Raw genomic sequence first — 17,108 nt, forward strand, 5'->3', positions numbered from 1 at the left:
CATGACAATGCTACATTTTCAGATTTTATAGTCTATGGTTTCCATGCACACCATATTCCGGTTTTATTCGGAATAATGCCATTATATTCAGATTGCACATGAGTCAATAAATATAGGCTAAGCATGTTTTTTTTTTATTGTTGTAGGCTAATATTGAACGATTTCACAAATAAAGCCTAAAAAATGGTATGCACAGTGCGTACAGGATTACGCCTGCCGGTGCCACTGTTATCTTCATCTGTAACATGGCACATAATTGGCTAACTTAAGTGCCTGAAATGGAACCTGTGAAATGGCATTTTGAAAAAGATGGGTGAAAAAGATTAATTCATTTCTGAAAAAAATAATTGGCTAACGTAGCAAGCCAATGTAGTATGGGCCAATGAAATGAAAGGGGAGCAGCACCTCCTCACTCTTTCCAATTCTGCGTAATACCTCCTTGAGCAAATCACAATTAGCAGATAGAGACATGGTGTTTTAGAAGATAGACACACTCTCATCAGAATATATTTGTAATTCCAAATGAGAACTGTCAACATCAAAGAATCAAGCTTTAAAATTTGAACACAGCCTCAGAGACACACAGCCATGAGAGAGAGAATAGTCACACATTCCCAACTACTGATTTAGGCTACTGTGTAAATACGGAACATCAACCCCCCACCCCCATCTCTTACTCAAGAGTGAAATTATGGTGAAATTCACAAAGAAGGAAGAGGGGCTTATGAAGAACTACTGTATGAGGTATGTGTGGGGAAACATGACCACAGACACATGGAGGACAGGATGTTGGAGGAATTCATGATGTATAAATAAAGGGGGATTCACAAATCCCACAAGACGCATATAGACTAGCAGACTGATAGCGACGTGGACAAACAGATGAACATGACGAGCTTCTGCCTACTCACTCTCATCATAATAACAGGTAAGGTCTTCCAATACATCCATTCATCGTTAGCACACCGTGTCATTTTTGGGGGGCTGCCTCCTGAAGTGTTTGCATCAGGGTTGAGCAAAATTTGAATTGCAATTCTGATTCCTGTTTGATACCTCAACTGAAATGCAATTGAAATTCAAGAATTGAATTGGAACTTAACAGCCAGTTTCAATTAAATTCTAGAATTTTGCACAACCCTGGTTTGCATGCAAAGATATGTGTAAACAAGTATTTTTTTATTTTATTTTCAACCACACATGACCTATACAGTAAAATGTATATGCTGACCACTCTTTCTTTCTTTATCTTCCTCCATTTCAGTTCTACATTGTGGTCACTGTGATGAGCCAAAAACAATCTCAGGCTGTGAGGGTGGCACCGCGGTAATCAAGTGTCCGCTTCAGAGCAAAGACCGACTCGCCTCAAAGTCCCTCGTGAGAAGTGTCATCGGAGACGCGCAGGAAGTCATCCGGTCCGATGGTCATGTAAAATGGGCCCATAAGGGACGCGTATCTCTCCAGGACCAGAAGAAAAAGAACCGCTTCATCGTGACCATCCATAACCTGAGAGTGGACGATGCTGGGACCTATCAATGTGTGGCTGGTGGCCGTATGTCCAAGCAAGTGAAGCTCAGCGTGGGTACGTAGCAGCTTTTCCACACACACACACACACACACACACACACACAAACAGTGGACTTATAGGATCAGACATCCACTCACAAGCCTGGGTAGTTACCTCGGGAGTAAAACTCCCAATAAAATTCTTACTTACTTGCTAGATGGAGGTGAGTTGACTTGAGTGGAAGTAGACCTTATGCTGAGCCAAAAAAAAAGACAGACTTCAAAATATACCAATGTCTACTGAAGAAATATTTCTAAAAAATAAAGAGATATTTATTACAGTTGACAAATAAATGCAACTCTCAGAAGTTTCAAAACTTATGAAGTAAGGATGGCACAGATACACTAAGGATTGTCAAGAGCAGAGAGTGTGGTGCCAGGATCTGAACAGGTGAGGTCAGAGTTGGTCTCTTCCTACTCCGACCCCACCCGTTGGGAATAGCTTCAGCCGTAGATATCAGAAAGCTAGATATACACAATGACACATGATACTAGTCATCCATTTCTGCACCTCAGGCCAGCGTGTTTGGAGAGGTCCTGGACCACCGGAATGGCACCTACACGGCCCGGTTCACACACAAACACACACACACACACACACACACACACACACAATAACACACGTCACATTATCATCCATTTCTGCACCCGTTGGGAATAGCTTCAGCCGTAGATATTAGAAAGGTAGATATACCGTATTGTCCGTTGAGTTCTATTAGGTGGCAAACGTACGTGGGCGCCATATTGCTGGAGGCAACACCTTTACTTTCTATGGGCAACACTTGCTGGCAATCAGAGACACCTGTCTGATTCCCAATCAGAGACACCTGTCTGATTTCCAATCAGAGACACCTGTTTCTCCATTGGCCTCCAGTGATTTTTGCTCCCACCAAGGTGGCTTCACTATTTATGTATGTTCTGGAGCCCAGTATCTAGCTTTGTAATATCTATGGCTTCAGCTGTCCTTGTCTAACAATGCCAAAACTATTCTTGCCACTAGAGGGGGGTAGCTTGGGGAAAATAAGCATTCCTGTGACTCAACCACTGCTGTCACTAGAGGGAGTTAACTTAAAAATAAAGAACATAAACCTTCCAATAGACCTCTGAAGTTCGCCTACAAAAAAGAACCAAAACAGCCATCTTTGCCCATATAAGGAGATCCGGTTGTTAATTGAAGCTAACTACCTATGGCAAGTTGCATTGCAAGTTAGCTCTGGGGTAGCACAAATCTAAGTGTGCCGCCTTTACGTAACAGAGATCACAGTATCCACTCGAAGGTAGAGGACAAAAGTGTGTTCAGGAAAACGTCTGCATTTTAGACTTTTTCATCCCTGCGAGAGTTTAAAAGATGCGATAATTCAAAATCCCCATGTTATTTTCCCATAGGAAAAATCGCCAGAAACCGGATGTCAAACATGGCTGCTTTTTTGTAGGCGAACTTCAGAGGTCTATGGCCTCACATGACCAACCACTGGAGAGGGGTAACTCAAACAAACAACAAATAAAACATGTCTATGGCCCAGCATTTCCAGACACTATAGAAGGGGTTAACTAATGATAACAAAGAGAAGAAGTGAGACCACAGAATAATATAATAATTTCCGCTCCTACATTGACTAATGCTTGATTGTGACTAACATTCAGAAATAAGATTTACACCACTTTGGTATTATAGTGTTACATTGTCTTGTAATGGCCACTTCTAAATGAAAATCTCTCTCTCTCTCTCTCTCTCTCTCTCTCTCTCTCTCTAGCTGGGGACTCTCCTCACTGTGGCCTTATTAAAGTCACAGGTTATGAAGGAGGCAAAGCTACCATCAACTGTCCATTTTGGGGAGACTACAGATTTACCTCAAAGCTACTCGTGAACGGAAGCTTCGGAGGTGCACAGGAGGTCATCCGTTCCGATGGACGTGCACAATGGACCCACAGAGGGAGAGTATCTTTGCAGGACAAGAAGGACAGAGGCATCTTCACCGTGGCCATCCGTGACCTGACCCTAGAGGATGCTGGGAAATATCAGTGTATAGCTGAGGGGCGTGTGTCTGAGTATGTTAGACAAGTGGAACTCACTGTAGGTAGGCAACCACATCTAAGTTGCAACAACTCTTTCTTGATGGATTATCTCTTACATGGGGGAAATGGCAGTTTTTTGACTGTAGTTATATGTACATAAAGGTACTTTTTTCTGATCTTCTATTTGCCAGCTCACTCACCACCCAGACCTTAGTCATCAACCAGACAAGACTAAATCTAATGAGGTGAGTGAACAGCCTTATGGGAAATGTAGTGTTTTGATGTTTAACACACACACACAAACTGGGGAAAACACATACACATGTATTGAGACATTATGGCTTAAATCTGATGGAAATTCAAACAAAGAGTTGTGTGTCATTGACTTCTAGGACACTGTTTATCAAGAGAAAAATCCCACCTGATGAAGTTTATCAGACCACCTGCACCTGCCACAGTCTGACCGGATCGATCTACCATGATCAATCGTTCATGCTTCAACCTAACACAAGCAGTATGCTGTATCTTGACCATAATAAACATTTTCCTCAGAAATAATGTTGTTTGTTTTAGTCCTATTTTGACATCACTTCATCTCCTTTTTCCTCATTGATTTTTGCTCGTTTTACTAAAACTAAAAAGCTTTATAGAAACATTAAGTACAAGAAAAATTGTCAAAAATGCATTTCACTTGTACCTGAAGAGGCGTTCTCTTGACAATCCCAGCCTTCAGTTCTCTGGACAAAGCTGTGTGCAAACTGCTGGCCTGTCTGAATTCTACATCAGGTAACAGGATCTAAACTCAACACTGTGTTGTGGTGTTTAACACCTGCAGCCCAATTTCCGCTAACTCAGAGTGAAACTCTGATTCCTAAGAACCAGCATACGAGTGACCAGACAGACATAGAGACAGCGACCAAACACACACACACACACACACACACACACACGCACACACACACATCAGCAACAGAGAGACAGAGACGGAGATTAGAAGCGGAAAAGCAAGGGTGACCATGGAGGAGAAGCCAAGCGAGTAAAGGTAGAAGGGTTCAGGGTCATTGTGTTGGGAGTGGAGTGTTGAGGATTTCAGACACTGAGAACAGTAGCTGGAACAATAGGATTTCCAAAATGAGGACCACCAACGTGCTTACCAGCATCTACTTCATGGGTAAGATCTTTAGTTTAGTTTAGCTGTTGAGACATCATCAACACTAGAGCTGGAGTATATGACCCTGGTAACTTTGTGGTTAGTAATGAATTAGGTGGTCCTTTAAGTTCATGTCTGTGCATGTGTTCTGTTTCGTGCTTGTTTGTAGTGTGGTGATATAAACCTAGTGAGGCTCACAGTAGGTATGTCACATAAAACAAAATAAAAATGTAATTAATGCCACTGGATATTTGTCTGGTGAATTTGTAGCACTTCGTTTTGGGTTGTATTAGGAGCCCATTATATTCACATGGAGAATAAATCTACAGTTGATTTGTTTGTGTCTATGCCCTTTCTTTTAAATGCTCTGTTTCTTGAATGTGTCAACTCCCCCCCACCCACCCATTTCCTCTTCCTCTATGTCTCTCACTCTCTCTCTCTCTCTCTGTCTCTAACACACACACAGTCTCAGGTCTTCACACCACTAAACCTGTGCCTGTCATTCCAAACATCACCACTGGGGGCAACACAGCCACTCGTCTCAATACTCCAGGTGCCCCCGCCCCGTCCCCTTCTCATCTCATCTATTCCCTTCTCTGTGTGTCTGCTTTAAATGATCTGGGCACGTGGATCCTAATTTGGGTACAGGTGCCAAAGTGCCCCCTATACATGAGTATTATTTTAATGTTCAATTTCAAAAACTATGTTTTGTGTTTCAGTAATTAAAGCAACTACTATGCCACTGTCTGAGGTCACAGCATCAACATCAGATACAGCATCTAGGTCCAATACCCTCACAAACATTCAGTCTGATTCCACATCAGCTACAATAGGTGAAGGCATGATCATTTTGTGTGTGTGTGTGTGTGTTTGTGCTACTGCATTGTGGTACAAAAGAACAATCAATTCCTCCTGTATCTGAATCTCTCTCTCTTACCTTCTCTCCCCCTCTCTCTCTCTCCTTTACTAATTCATTAACAAAGCAACCAACATCAGAGCATCTATCTACTGAGTAGATTAAAAAGTCAATAGACTTATGTTTTTGTGTCTACATGGCTTTGGAAAAAGGCACAATCCTTTGCAATGGTGAACAGCTGCTGATATTTAAGCTCCACAATTGAACACACCATTGCATTCCATGTTCCAGAAGCAATGTATTTGGCTCATTCTGAGATGTTTGAGATTATAGTATAAAAATAGAATAAAATCAAGGACTTCTCCTTTAACCTATATAAGTTTATAATGTCCCCTTTCAGGTAACATGGTGGTCATTGTGACAGGTTTGGTTGTGGGGGTATTGGCTCTTTCACTGGCGGCCCTCATTTGTAAGGAATTAAGAAACATGAATGAAGGTAAATTGTCTGTTTGTTTGTTTGTCTGTGTGTACGTGGTTGTCCTTATCAATATATGTTTAGCAAGTAAGGGATAATGTATAGAACGCCGGTCATTGTCGGGAAATAGGTCCCGACAGGGCAAACCGGACCCCGACGCGCAGCAGAGGGGTCTTGTTCTGCCCTGAAGGGACCTATCTCCCGACAATGACCGGCGTTCTATACATTATCCCGCTTATTACACGGCTACTTAACAAAACGACACAATAAACTCCCTACGATATGACTCTTTAGCCTACATAGCCTAGGCTATAGCCTATTTGTTACCGTTTCATCATGGCTTTTGCTGAGAAACAAATAGTTCGCAACAACACACGCTGAACTTGAATCATTCTTTAGAGCACAGGTGATCAACCGTCTGCTTTCACTGTTGAATGAAGTTCCAATCCTTGCGTAATGATATGAAAGAATTGACTTAGAAGCACAAAGCCCATTTTCCTTGACAGCGGCCTGTTATACTTAGCAACGGTCTGTTATTCAGAATTAGCAGACCGCCGAACGTTGGGAAGGCCCATTCAAGTGAATGGAGCATTCTGCAGCACTATGAAGAGCCGTGTAATAATACTTTTTAAGAATTATTCCTTTCTTCTTTTCTTTCCATAAGCCACTATTGGAACAAGTTAAGGAATACAATAACACATTTTCTGCCTGTCTTTCAGACCCACTTAATCTTTCAACCCCCAGAGCTACTGTACTCTTTAAAGAGGTATGTGAAAGGCATGATGGGACATGTATTATTTCATGGTAGTCTCTGTGAGTAGCCTAGTATGTTTCTAACTTATTTCTTGTCAAAGACTACATGTCAGTAAATGTGGATAACAGTCATCTGGTTGACGTTTAGGAAGCTGCCAATGGTGATGACCCCAACACCACCGAGTTGAGTCCACTCTACCAGAACCTGAACCCCAACACCATCCAACCTGATGCAAATTACCAGAGCCTGAACCCCAACACCACCCAACCTGATGCAGTCTACCAGAGCCTGAACCCCAACACCACCCAACCTGATGCAGTTTACCAGAACATGAACCCCAAAACTATCCAACTTGATGCAGTTTACCAGAGCCAGAACCCCACCACCACCCAACCTGATGCAGATTGCCAGAGCCTGAACACCAACATCACCAAACCTGATTGAGTTAAATTTATTATGTATAGTGACATTAAGAAGTTCTTAATTAAAGGTTCAATAAGTGACTCTCAATCATGTCATGTCCATTGATATGACTCGTCCATTCATGAGTTCCCCCAAAGACTGGTCTTTTCACTCTCACCTGCTGGTACAGTACAGTGTACAAAGGGGGAGCCACAAACAGGCACACACACACCCATGCACACATGCAATACGGAGCCTCCTTCTACTGGTTAAACGTGTTATTGATTTTATTTATTATGTTCAAATGCAATGACCATTGTTAACTGGACAAAGGATACTACTAAATAAAAATGCTTCATCATACCTATTTGTGATCTACTGTATCAATCGTTCAAAGTGTTTACAGTTCATATATAGGTAGGCAGCACACACACACACACACACACACATGAAAAATAGCAAGATACCGGACCTACAGTACTTACATGGGCAAAGGGGGCAGATTTTTTGTAGGTGAACTTCAGAGGTCTATGTATGTTCATGTGCCTGCAATGTCCAGTAGGTGGACCCACTCCTGCTTCTGATTGGCTGCAATGTCCAGTAGGTGGACCCACTCCTGCTTGTGATTGGCTGCAATGTCCAGTAGGTGGACCCACTCCTGCTTGTGATTGGCTGCAATGTCCAGTAGGTGGACCCACTCCTGCTTGTGATTGGCTGCAATGATATAACTGGCAGACATCACATTCTACCCATCACTTCCACTTTACCTCAGAAACAGGTCAATGTGGGATGTTAAAAATAGAGCCCAGTTTAAGACCTCGCCTCCACACCCCCATCTGACAAAGACTGAAACTCACAACACAAAAGACACTCAGGCTGAAGACAAAGAGACAAGGGACATCTGACAGAGTCGTAGCAGACAGACACAAAAGATAAAAAGAGAGACTGAGAGAGGGATAGAGAGAGAGAGAGAGAGAGAGAAGTTGAGGAAAATAAACACAATTACAAAATGGAGGCACTGGTCTAGAGAAAGAAAGAAATTGAAAACAAATACATAGATTAAAAGAGAGCGGGGAAGAGAGTCTGAGGCAGTGTTGTCAGAGTTAGTTTTTTGGTTGGACCAGAGTGGGTTGAGAAAGAGTAATATAGTTTAATGAAGACAGACTCAGGAAAGGACCCAGGGAACATAATTTCAGCCAGATAAAACACCTTGCACCAGGCTATGGATGTTCTCAAAGTTCATTAGGTGTAGAGAACTAAAACAGTGTGACTGACAGCTCTGGATATGATCAGTGAAGAACAACACTACTCTTTTTGAAATGAATACTTCCATCAAACTCATACTTCTTCACCTTCATGGTAAGTGCATCTTTTTATGACAACAGTAGAGTACCTATGCAATTTGTCTCAGAACCAAGAGAGAGCAATGCTCAGATCAATGCTCTCACACACTACACAATAGTTTTAGTTTATGTAAGAGACACTTTGCTCATTAAGTGTATTTAAGTTAACTGTTCTAAGTGCCGGGGTCAGCCCTATGTTCCCACAGCCCAACGGTCCCACAGCCCTATGTTCCCACATTTCTACGATTAGGGCTAGGGTTAGGTTTGGGATTAGGGTTAGGGTTAGGCCTGAGGTGTGGTTGGGTGGGTTAGGGTTAGGCCTGAGACGTGGGTGGGTGGGTTAGGGTTAGGATTAGGCCTGAGGTGTGGGTGGGTGGGTTAGGGTTAGGCCTGAGGTGTGGGTGGGTGGGTTATGGTTAGGTGGGTTAGGGTTAGGTGGGTTAGGGTTAGGCCTGAGTGGGTGGGTGGGTTAGGGTTAGGTGGGTTAGGGTTAGGCCTGAGTGGGTGGTTGGGTTAGGGTTAGGCCTGAGGTGTGGGTGGGTGGGTTATGGTTAGGGAACATAGGGCTGTGGGAACATAGGCATGCTCCCCTTTGTGCCAATTGTGTTTGCTCTCTTTTCTACCTCCATCTGTGTCTCTGTCAGTGTTGAGCTGTGTTAGGCATAAAGTGATCCAGGTAAGAGGATATGAGGGAGGAGATGCTGTCCTTGACTGTCCATCTCAGAAGGGCTACGAGTCCTCCCCAAAGTACCTGCGAAGAGTGAAGAATGAACAGGAAAACCCTGTAGAAGTCATCCGCTCTGACGGTAATGCAGAATGGACCCATCGAGGGAGGGTATCTCTGCTGGACATGAAGGACAAAGACATCTTTACTGTGACTATCCGTAATCTGACCCTGGAGGATTCTAATATGTATTGGTGTGGAGTTGACGTGACATGTGAAACGTGTTACATAATGTCGATTCTAGAAGTAGGTATGTTAACATAACTGACTGGATTGCTGTTTGGAACTTATTAATATGGACAACGAGATACAAATTTGATGTAGTTTGTTGTACATGTTTTAATTGTGTATTCAGTGTTATATTGTGTGTATATATTTATTATGATACACTTTATTATGCATTGTAGCACTGGATGGTTGAATGGATATTGGATTATTTTATTTACTGTCTCTTTGGCATTGAGCATAGCTACATAGCCTATGAACCCATTTGGTCAACACATTTTCTTGAGTTAAATCTTTGGTCAATGTAAAAGCTTAGTGGTCAATCTTATGCTGAGGTTAGGGTAGCCAACTGATATGTAGTTAAGCGGTACATATGTTGTGTAAATGCATTAGGACATCCTGGGCATCTGTGGCCTACTGGTTAAGGAATCACACTTATGACCAAAAGGTGGTTGGTTCATTCCCTCACTGCACAGTTCAACACAACAGGGATTACACAGACAAACTGTGCAAAGCTTAGATTAGATGTGTCTCTTACATTTCCAAGACGGAAGTAGGAGAAAACAACTTTAAAGTCAAAACAGTAAGGCCTTTTGAGTTGTTTGTTTTCTCCATCTATTATATTACGCTCTCTCTCTCTCTCTCTCTCTCTGTCATTCCGTCTCCATCAGCAGTGAATTGTGAAAGTGATTGTAATGGAAGTGTCGCAGTGAGAGGATATGAAGGTGGTGATGCTGTCATCAACTGTCCATTTCATGAGCGTTATGAATCCATCCCAAAGTACTTACTGAAAGGAGACTATATAGACGGTGCTGAAGTTATTCGCTCTGATGGATCTTCTAACTGGATCCACAGAGGGAGAATATCTATCCAGGACATGAAGGACAGAAAGATCTTCACTGTGACCATCCGTAACCTGATAGCAGAGGACACTGGAACCTACTGGTGCGGAGTAGCAGGAAAGGACTATGATTTGTACGACAGAACAGTGAGCCTTGAAGTAGGCACGTAAGCTGAATGAAACATGATATCAATTTTACAAAATGTATATTGAATGATTGGTGGATGTACTAAATGAGACTCGATTGGTATTCATCACTGAAACTGGTAAAATTAAAAGTAGCCTAGTTGGCTGTCTTGTTGTATGTTGTTTTGTCTCATATCTCTTGTATCTCATGTTCACAGTTATCCAAGGTACTACACCCACACTTGTCATTCCTGAATACACCACAGGAGGCAGCACAGCCACCAACAAAAACACATCAGGTACCCTCATCCATAGATATTAGAAAGCTAGATACTGCAGTGTCCGTCGAGTTCTATTAGGTGGCATCGTAAACGCGGCCGTCATATTGCTGGGGGTAACATGTTTACTGTCTATGACAACACTTGCCGGCAATCAGAGACACCTGTCTGCTTTCCAGTCAGACAGAGTCCATTTATTGTTGCCCCCACCAAGATGGCAGCGCTATTTACATACGTTCTGGAGCCCAATGCGTTATCTAGCTTTCAAATATCTATGCCCCCTTCTCTGTCTGCTGTTTTATGTTATATGTTTAGGTTAAATCAATCAGAAATGATCTTATATAGCAACAGACTGACTTTGGCCCTGATATAGACTGGCCTTCAAATAGACCCTGTCTAGCCTAGCATAATTCACTGAAAGTGGGTTGATCCTGTTAGCCTATATATGCCTTTTAGCTACAGGCTAGCTATTAGCTAACTGAAACAACCCACTTTCAGTGAATTATGCTAAGATGGGTTCATGGATTCAAACTATTATTGGACATACAGACAATGGTATGTAACATCTTATCTAACTCCAAGGTAGGCAGCAAATTATTGAGGGGCAGCCGTGGCCTACTGGTTAGGGCTTCAGGCTTGTAACTGAAGGTTTGCCGGTTCGATCCCTGATCCCTAGGAAAAATGTCAGCAGGGGAAGTAGTTGAACACTGCACTCCTATGCCCACATCCACAGCTAAAGTACCCTTGAGCAAGGCACCTAACCCCTCAGTGCACCCTGAGCGCTGCTGTAGCAAGGCAGCTCACTGCTCTGGGGTTGTGTGTGTTTCACCTCACTGTGTGCTCTTTGTGTTCACTAATTCACGGATGGGATAAATGCACAGACCAAATTCCTTGTATATGCAAGTATACATGGCCTAGAAACCTCATCTATATCTGCATTATATATCATCTGCATTTTATATTCCCATTTAATTTACATAATTTACAATGATGTGTTGCATTGAGTGTTGTGTCGTGTTGTGTGAATCCAGGTGTCCTGTTGTTTATAAGTGCAAGTGTGGCTGCAGTGTCAATACTCATGATCATACTGGTCACTGGTGTACTCTACATGCAGAGGAGACAGAGGAGAGAGAGGCCAACAGAGGGTAAGCGAAACACACACAAACACACATACACACACACACACACACACACACACACTCACAAACGCACACACAAACGCACACACATGCACATATACACGCATGCACAGATTGCACACACGCACACACATGCACACACACATGCACAAATGACACATATCATGTTCTAGTTTTCTCTACCACTTTCCCTGACAGATAACATACTGTATGTGCCTGCTCAATAATTAATGAAACAAGCAGGTCTTCTTGTGTGTGTGTGTGTTTTCTCTGAATTTGTGATCGTGTACTGAGCTACTGCAAAAGCAGCGTGGTCAGAAATACCCTGTGGTTTTGAGTGAAGCTTCCTGCAGGCTGCAGGCATGGCCAGTCCTGTGTAGTCCTCTCAGCTACCACCCCTCACATACTACCTTATTATCTGTGTCTGTAGGCACACACACACACACACACACACACACACTCACACACACACACACACACACTCACACACACTCCATCAATTTGTGACATACTCCATTGCCAATGTGTGAAACACTCCAAGTCTTTTATGTCTCTCTCACACTTTGGGTTGATCAAGTAAACAAGTGTTTTGTTCTGTCTTGATAAGCAGCTCCAAGACATCTGGCCTCAGGTAGAGCAGAGGGAGGACACTCAAGGAAGGTGAGTGAATGGCATTGTGGGAAATGAAGTCAATTGCAAATATTATTCCTGGTACTCTTTCCTAAAATATAACATAACTGTAAATGTGCCAGAATGTGAGTCAGACTGCTGACTTTGAAGACCCCAACACCACCCAACCTGATGCAGATTACCAGAGCCTGAACCACAACCCCAGCCAACCTGATGCAGTTTACCAGAGCCTGAACCCCAACACCATCCAACCTGATGCAGTCTACCAGAGCCTGAACCCCAACACCACCCAACCTGATGCAGTTTACCAGAGCCTGAACTACAACCCCACCCAACCTGATGCAGTTTACCAGAGCCTGAACCCCAACACCATCCAACCTGATGCAGTCTACCAGAGCCTGAACCCCAACACCACCCAACCTGATGCAGTTTATCAGAGCCTGAACCCCAACACCACCCAACCTGATGCAGTTTACCAGAGCCTGAACCCCAACACCACCCAACCTGATGCAGTTTACCAGAGCCTGTTCTTCAACACATCAGAGACTGCAGTCATGCACTAGACAGTAGTAGCTAATAGAATGTGGTGTTTTTATGAAAAGTTATTCTTCAGTTTGTGAAAACATTCTGAGGTTGGCGTGGTGAAACAGCAGGGGTAATTTGAGCTAAAAAGGAGCCTCCATATAAGGACATGCATGGTCTGGAACTGGTCATCCAAAGCCTTTGGTTAGTGGTGTCAGAGGGAAATACAAGTGATAAGGAAGTCATTATATCCCTATGAACAAAAATGCCTCCAGTAGGTCTTCTTGTAATATGATGATATGTGTTGAATTTTTTTAAATAACTACACATAAATAAGCTAATGTATTTATAGCAGTTTGCCTTTTGTAGTTTATCAGACCTGAACCCCAAAATCACCCAGGCTGATGCAGTTTATTGTTTATCAGACCTTAACCCCAATCCTGCTGCTCGGGAGACAAGACCTCTGTTCTTGTCTCATACTCAAGCATGATATAACTGTATTCCATTTGTTCATATTCATGTGTTTATGACATGTACTGTAGTCAATGAAACTAGATGTACCGCAGAGCGGTACAAAATATGACTGCCGCCCAGTCCAGCACATTTTTTCCACAAAAATAAATCACGCTGCAAGGCCTATATGATTCGAACTGTCTCACTAAATTGCATTATCCACACTCAATTCTCACTGGTATCTGCTAGACAACAAGTACCAAAACATGATTAGTTCATAGATTTCACATGTAAAATTCATTTTATACAACCCCACCCCCATCTTGTCTGTTTATAATTCTGAGAAATTCTTGAATTGTGTGCATGTGTGCGTGTACACGTTTATGTTTATGTGTGTGGGTGTGGGTGTGGGTGTGTGTGTGTGTGTGTGTGTGTGTGTGTGTGTGTGTGTGCGTGCTTGTGTGTTTGCCTGCGTATGTGTGTTTGTGCATGTGCATGCATGCATACATATGTCTACTGTGTGAGTATGTGTCATACGTATGATTACTGTGAATGTATGTGTGTGCGTGTGTATCTGTTTATGCACATGTGTGCACATGGAATGGGTTAACATGACCCCTGAAGGCAAATATACGGACTACGGATCTCAAGATATTCCCAGAAAACTGTGTCTGCCCTACCCTCCTTTCGGGGGGTCCAGTGCAGCGGGGGGGCTACAGATCAAAACGAAAAAGGATGGTTCCATGCTATCCATGTGGGGTTACATGCCCACCAAGTTTCGTCTACCCCGGTCTTTCAGTGTCCCAGGAATCATTGACGGAAATTTGGACATGCGAAAAAGAAAAAAAAAAGAAAAAAAAAAATCTGACTAAACCTATATGACCGCCGCTTCGCTTCGCAGCGGTCATAATAATCAAATTACTACATTGTTATGAAAATGAACATATTTTTCCCCACTAAATCTTAAGGGACACTTAACTTATGCCTATATCAAGATCATCGACCATAAGTGATCATAAACAATATATATAATTCTTAAAGGGTCATGAAGTAAAGACATGAGATAACTGTGACCATAGCGCTGTTTCTTTGTTACAGTACAAGCTTGAAGCATCACAATACAAAGGTTATTTTGTGTGTGTGTGTGTGTGTGTGAGCTGCTGCAGGGTGGTAAATTTCCTCTGAAGTACCATGTGGTTTATTTTCACTGAACCTTCCTGCTATCATCTGAACAATGTAGCCTGGCCAAGCCTAAGCCACAGACACGCACACATGCACACACACACACACACACACACACACACACTCACACACACACATACACACACACACACACACACACACACACACACACACACACACACACACTCACACACACACACACACACACACACACACACACATACACACACACATACACACACACACACACACACACACACAGACACACTGCTTGGCTGTAATTGCTAACTGCTATCATGCTCTAGTCTTCTCTACTACTTTCCCTGAAAGATAACATATTATGTGCCTGCTCATTACTCAAATGTAATAAGATAAAACAAGTAGGTCTTCTTGTGCGTATGTTGTGGCATCTGTGTGTGTGTGTGATTGTGCACTGAGCAGAGCTACTGCAACAGCAGCGTGGTCAGAAATACCCTGTGGTTTTGAGTGAAGCTTCCTGCAGGCTGCAGGCACGGCCAGTCCTGTGAGGTCCTCTCAGCTACCACCCCCCCTCATACTACCTTATTATCTGTGTGTGTAGGCTGTGGGTCAACAAAATGAATCAGCTGAGAAGCTTGATTGTATTGCTTGGTTTGTAAGTGTTGCTATTGTCTGTTGACGCCCATTAAATGTGAATTTGATAAGCCTTTTACACATAGTATTTTTATTTGGCAGTGGCTTTTGCACATGAGCATCAGATGAGAGCTAGAGAGACCTTTGCCTTCATAAAGGTCATCATGGGCCAGTGAAAATACCCGCCCTCTATCCATACCCACATCCCCTTCTGACACAGAGTGAAACGTGACACCTCGGAGGACCCTCAGACTCAATAAGCAAACATTTTGATGTTGGTGTGGTGAAACAGCAGGGGTAATTTGAGCTAAACTGGAGCCCCAACATCATCCAGGCTGATGCAGTTTATCGTTTATCGCATGTGTTTGAATGTAGTCAATTAAATAATGTTTGTCAAATTACTACATTGTTATAATAATGAACATATTTTTCCCCACTAAATCTTAAGGGACGCTTTACTTATGCCTATATCAAGATCATCGACAATATCATAAACAATATAAATTATTATGACCGCCGCGCAGCGAAGCGGCGGTCATATAGGTTTAGTCAGATTTTTTTTTTTTTTTTTTTTTTTTTTTTTTTCTTTTTCGCATGCCCAAATTTCTGTCAATGATTCCCGGGACACTGAAAGACCGGGGTACACGAAACTTGGTGGGCATGTAACCCCACATGGATAGCATGGAACCATCGTTTTTCGTTTTGATCTGTAGCCCCCCCGCTGGACTGGACCCCCCGAAAGGAGGGTAGGGCAGACACAGTTTTCTGTGAATATCTCGAAAACCGTAGGGTTTAGGAGGACCATTTTTTTTTTGTATGTTGATCTCAAGGGGCCATGTCAACCCATTCCATAGCCACTCATTTCATGTATAGCGCCACCTAGTTAAACACAAAAAAGTAAAAATGAGGTGTTGTAATCGAAGGTATCTGTGACCTAACAAAGTCAAAACTGTACAAAATTGGAAGTGTAGGATCATTATGACACCCTCTGTATGCACGCCAAGTTTCGTGGAATTCCGTTCATGGGGGGCCACACAATAAATTAATTTATGTTACTATACACCAACTGGCCTGTAGGTGGCCGGAGACAGTTTTCTGTGAATATCTCGATAACCGTAGGGCCTAGGAGGTCCACCTTTTTTATGTATGTTGGTCTTAAGGGGGCATGTCAACCCATCCCATTACCACTTATTTCATGTATAGCGCCACCTAGTTAAAAATGAAAAAGCAAAAAATTAGGTGTTTTCATCACAATATCTCTGGCTGACAAGGTCAAAACTGCACGAAATTAAAAGTGTAGGATCATTATGACACCCTCCGAATGCATGCCAAGTTTTGTGTACTTTCGTTCATGGGGGGCCTTACAATAAAACAATTTATGTGTACATTTAGTGACGTACACCAACAAGGATTCCCGGGACACTGAAAGACCGGGGTACACAAAACTTGGTGGGCATGTACCCCCACATGGATAGCATGGAACCGTCATTTTTCGTTTTTTGATCTGTAGCCCCCCCGCTGGACTGGACCCCCCGAAAGGAGGGTAGGGCAGACACAGTTCTCTGTGAATATCTTGAGAACTGTAGGGCCTAGGATGACCATTTTTTTCTGTATGTTTGCCTCCAGGGGTCATGTTAACCCATTTCATGTGCACACATGTGCACAGATACACACACACACACACATACATTCACAGTAATCATACGTATGACACATACTCACACAGTAGACATATGTACGCTTGCATGCACAGGCACATACGCAGGCACAAACACAAACACGCACGCACACACACACACACACACACACACTCACAC

At 42.9% G+C, this 17,108-nt stretch overlaps 3 protein-coding genes across 5 annotated transcripts in view; all 3 read left to right on the forward strand.

Moving 5' to 3' along the window:
* Nucleotides 1-878: 878 nt before the first annotated feature.
* The window catches only part of LOC143099195 (uncharacterized), a 56,916-nt gene continuing 40,686 nt past the window's right edge, over nt 879-17,108 (forward strand). The window contains exon 1 of the mRNA XM_076262265.1: nt 879-928. Coding sequence (XP_076118380.1) covers nt 883-928 — 46 coding nt within the window. The 5' untranslated portion in view covers nt 879-882. The remainder of the gene's footprint in view (nt 929-17,108) is intronic.
* Nucleotides 4,636-7,258, forward strand: LOC143099181 (uncharacterized). Its single transcript, XM_076262250.1, has 6 exons — nt 4,636-4,750; nt 5,196-5,282; nt 5,449-5,562; nt 5,986-6,092; nt 6,725-6,826; nt 6,962-7,258. Exons 1-6 carry the CDS (start codon nt 4,711-4,713, stop codon nt 7,256-7,258), a joined length of 747 nt encoding a protein of 248 aa, XP_076118365.1. The 5' UTR covers nt 4,636-4,710.
* Nucleotides 8,444-13,473, forward strand: LOC143099194 (uncharacterized). 3 transcript variants are annotated; one of them, XM_076262261.1, is made up of 7 exons: nt 8,444-8,575; nt 9,204-9,533; nt 10,180-10,512; nt 10,694-10,774; nt 11,785-11,898; nt 12,500-12,552; nt 12,645-13,473. In XM_076262261.1, exons 1-7 carry the CDS (start codon nt 8,536-8,538, stop codon nt 13,083-13,085), a joined length of 1,392 nt encoding a protein of 463 aa, XP_076118376.1. In that variant the 5' UTR covers nt 8,444-8,535; the 3' UTR covers nt 13,086-13,473. The 3 variants fall into 3 exon arrangements, with proteins under 3 accessions (XP_076118376.1, XP_076118378.1, XP_076118379.1); XM_076262263.1 differs by having other exon boundaries at nt 12,503-12,552; XM_076262264.1 differs by having other exon boundaries at nt 10,183-10,512.

Source organism: Alosa pseudoharengus, unplaced genomic scaffold (assembly GCF_046254945.1).
Source record: "Alosa pseudoharengus isolate Yale_2024_CS ecotype anadromous, Long Island Sound unplaced genomic scaffold, YU_APseudo_1.1 YU_APseudo_1.1_scf_25, whole genome shotgun sequence".
Lineage (NCBI taxonomy): Eukaryota > Metazoa > Chordata > Actinopteri > Clupeiformes > Clupeidae > Alosa > Alosa pseudoharengus.

Bases quoted from the DNA above. Each gene is read 5' to 3' on its own strand.
- LOC143099194 (XM_076262261.1), top strand. From the start codon at position 8,536: ATGAATACTTCCATCAAACTCATACTTCTTCACCTTCATG. The intron at 10,513-10,693 runs GCACGTAAGCTG...TCATGTTCACAG, and splicing joins AACAGTGAGCCTTGAAGTAG to TTATCCAAGGTACTACACCC. The intron at 12,553-12,644 runs GTGAGTGAATGG...TAAATGTGCCAG, and splicing joins AGGGAGGACACTCAAGGAAG to AATGTGAGTCAGACTGCTGA.
- LOC143099181 (XM_076262250.1), top strand. From the start codon at position 4,711: ATGAGGACCACCAACGTGCTTACCAGCATCTACTTCATGG. The intron at 4,751-5,195 runs GTAAGATCTTTA...ACACACACACAG, and splicing joins TACCAGCATCTACTTCATGG to TCTCAGGTCTTCACACCACT. The intron at 5,563-5,985 runs GTGAAGGCATGA...GTCCCCTTTCAG, and splicing joins TTCCACATCAGCTACAATAG to GTAACATGGTGGTCATTGTG.